This window comes from Halyomorpha halys, unplaced genomic scaffold, assembly GCF_000696795.3.
Source record: "Halyomorpha halys isolate HHAL.00 unplaced genomic scaffold, Hhal_1.1 Scaffold765.1, whole genome shotgun sequence".
Lineage (NCBI taxonomy): Eukaryota > Metazoa > Arthropoda > Insecta > Hemiptera > Pentatomidae > Halyomorpha > Halyomorpha halys.
The window spans coordinates 393,548-396,477 of NW_027113294.1; the positions used below are offsets into that span (position 1 = coordinate 393,548).

Below are 2,930 nucleotides of genomic sequence, written 5' to 3' on the forward strand. Positions count from 1 at the left end.
ACCATGGATAATATATGTGATTAGATTGTTGGCGATGGATAATATATGTGAGAAGATGGTTGAAGGGTGACCGTGGAACTTCACTGACCGGGAGCAGTCAGTGAAGAACACAGATAAGTATAATTATTTAATACACTGTAAAGTGATAAAATAAAAAGTCAAGAACTTTTTCCTTGACCTTTATTTTATTCTTATTTTCTATTTGTTATTTACTTTTTTTATTTAATATTATTTCAATTTTCATTAATAGTCTTAATACATTTTTGTAATTCTTTATTATTTAATCTTTTCACAGTAAATCTTATATTTGTTTTTTAATTTACTTTTTTCATTTTTATATAAATTTTCACATATATTAAATAATTTTTTAGCCATATCTTAGTTTACTTTTATTTCATGTTTTTTATTCTTTAATTTTTTTACATTATTTTAGTTGTTTATAACTTTTTTTAGACCAGATAAAGCCCTACAAAGAGGAATGAAACATTGGCACACAATAGTTTAATTACCATTAATTAATCGCACACTGACAATCTTCCTTTTATATAATATCGACTCATTAGCTTTGTTAGCTCTAATGGTTAAGCGGAGAAAAAAAGTAAGTCCAACACACTTCAAAGGTCAGAGAATAAATAGATTTTAGTCCTAAATCATTTAAGCTATATATTCGCTTGGCTAAAAAAAAAATGTCAAAGTAGTCACAGAAAATTTATTAAGAAAATAATGCATTAAGACTATAAACAAATATCACATTAGATCATAATTCAAAGTTGAAATAAACAGTATATTAATAGCGTTAAGTACTGAAATAATAATAAAAAATAAAATACAACAAGGTAATCACATAAATCTAATTTGAAAGTATTTAAATAAGTTAAAGAACATTTAGCAACTTTGTTTTCATGCATCCTATTAACATCTGTTCATAATTAAACCAGCAGAGTTTCATCGATATGACTGATGGTAATAATGGTTTGACTTTTTGCTTAAGGTTTTTTTTACAGTTTAAATAAATTCATTAATATTTTTTTTAAATCATATCGCTTTATGATGAATCATATTACACAGCCATTGGTGAAAATATTTACACTTTAAGTATTTTTTTCATTGTTCTTTGCTTGGTTCATATTTCAACTCCTGAAAAGATAAAATATTGTTAATTAATAGCAATAAATAAAAAATTAACGTATAATTTTTTCCCTCATTTGACAAGGCACAGTGAATTCTATAAATCAGAAAGTGTTATCACACCTCTAATACCATCTGTAAGACTAAAAAAAATTGCTGTTAAATACAGAATAAGTTTTTGATAACATATTTTTGAAAGATTTAAAGTATTGTAGAAATATTTTACATCCCTTATTAAATAAAATCAAAAAGTTTTCCTGTTACTATGAATAGAACAGAAACTTTGGAAATTAAACAATTATGTACTAAATATTATGATAAATACCAAAAAGGTTAATTAATATTAATAATGAGAAGAAAAAATTGTAATTTTTTTAATAATATATGAAAATATATGTATTTTGTAAGTAAAAAACTTATAATTTATTTGATAAATCTAAATTAAGAATTATTTACTATTTATAAATTATTCTTTTGAAATACAGGGTTGTTAAACGTTTTTAATTGACATAATAATGCATTTTGTAGATAAATAGCATTTATTTGATCATTGGCAAGTGAGATAAGTGTTTTTTTGTTTTTGTATTGTAAATTTGAGTATTTAAACATAAAAATAATTTTTGATAAGAAGCGGAACAATGGAGGCTAAATCAAAAATATGCTGATTGCAATTGACGATATGTTACAGCAGTGAAAATTTGTAAAACTTGTTATTTTATGTAAATAAAGTAGGTTTAGTTTTTAAAGGCTTAAAAACTAATTTATAATTATGTTTGAACAATAAAAAGACACTAAGTTATGATTAAAAAGAAAAATAATTTCGTTTGTTATATTAATAGCAATTAATTGCCATGCACTATTCAAGTGGACCTTACAGTTTCTTTCAGGATGCCATCTAAGTGAGGCATAGGTAATATCGTTAGAGATATTTATTCAATTTATAAAAATAAGTGAAATTGAATTTTTATAATTACAAATAACTTAAATGATAAATAATATGATCATACATATGATATAATTAAACAATAAACTAAATTAGTGTGATCATGATCAAAATAAGTATGATAATATTGGATCAGAAATAATTATTAAAAGAAATCATTTAAAATAGTAGTGAGCTTCAATAATGTTCCAACCGCAAGTGTTTTATAAAAATTATTTAATGCAATATGATGTTTATTTAAAATTTTAATTACTTTTACTTTTGTTTATATAATAAATTATATATGTTTATTTCTCCTATAATCAAATATTTTGATGATTTAAATAAAAATTTAATTTTTATAAAATAATATCCATACTTTACCTTCATGAAGAAGACCACCATCTTCATTTTTCTTTATTTAATCATTGCACAGTTAAAGAGACATCACCAGAAGTTCACTAGGAAAAAATTTAAAATGAACTTAGAAATAAATCTAACAAAAATTTTAACCGCTCCTGGAGCCACTGCTGTAATATTGAAATACATACAACAAACAAATAATTCTAATTTATTATACAATTTTATTCAATGAAATGCCGAGTTTAAAAACTTTATGAAAAAATTATTTTAAAAATTCTATTCAAAGAACTTTTTCCATAAACATTGATGGGTCGCATTTATCCTAAAACTTAAATTTTAGAAACAAAAATTCTTTGTTATACTTTTTTGCACTTCCTAAACACTCTACAAAAATATATTATTACTTTCACTTACCAATATATGAGATGTATAGACAGAGAAGTATTTGTGATTATGAAAAATTTTAATTTTTCAATGGAAATACATGTTTTTAGGACCCCCGAATGTACAAAAGAAT

General features: G+C 23.0%; 1 protein-coding gene across 1 annotated transcript in view; it reads right to left on the reverse strand.

Annotated features, from left to right (window-relative positions):
* Positions 1-702: 702 nt before the first annotated feature.
* The window catches only part of LOC106686016 (uncharacterized), a 38,533-nt gene continuing 36,305 nt past the window's right edge, over positions 703-2,930 (reverse strand). Inside the window, exons 8-9 of the mRNA XM_014429089.3 lie at positions 2,435-2,511; positions 703-1,137 (exon numbers count right to left, since the gene is read on the reverse strand). Coding sequence (XP_014284575.1) covers positions 2,498-2,511 — 14 coding nt within the window. The 3' untranslated portion in view covers positions 703-1,137; positions 2,435-2,497. The remainder of the gene's footprint in view (positions 1,138-2,434; positions 2,512-2,930) is intronic.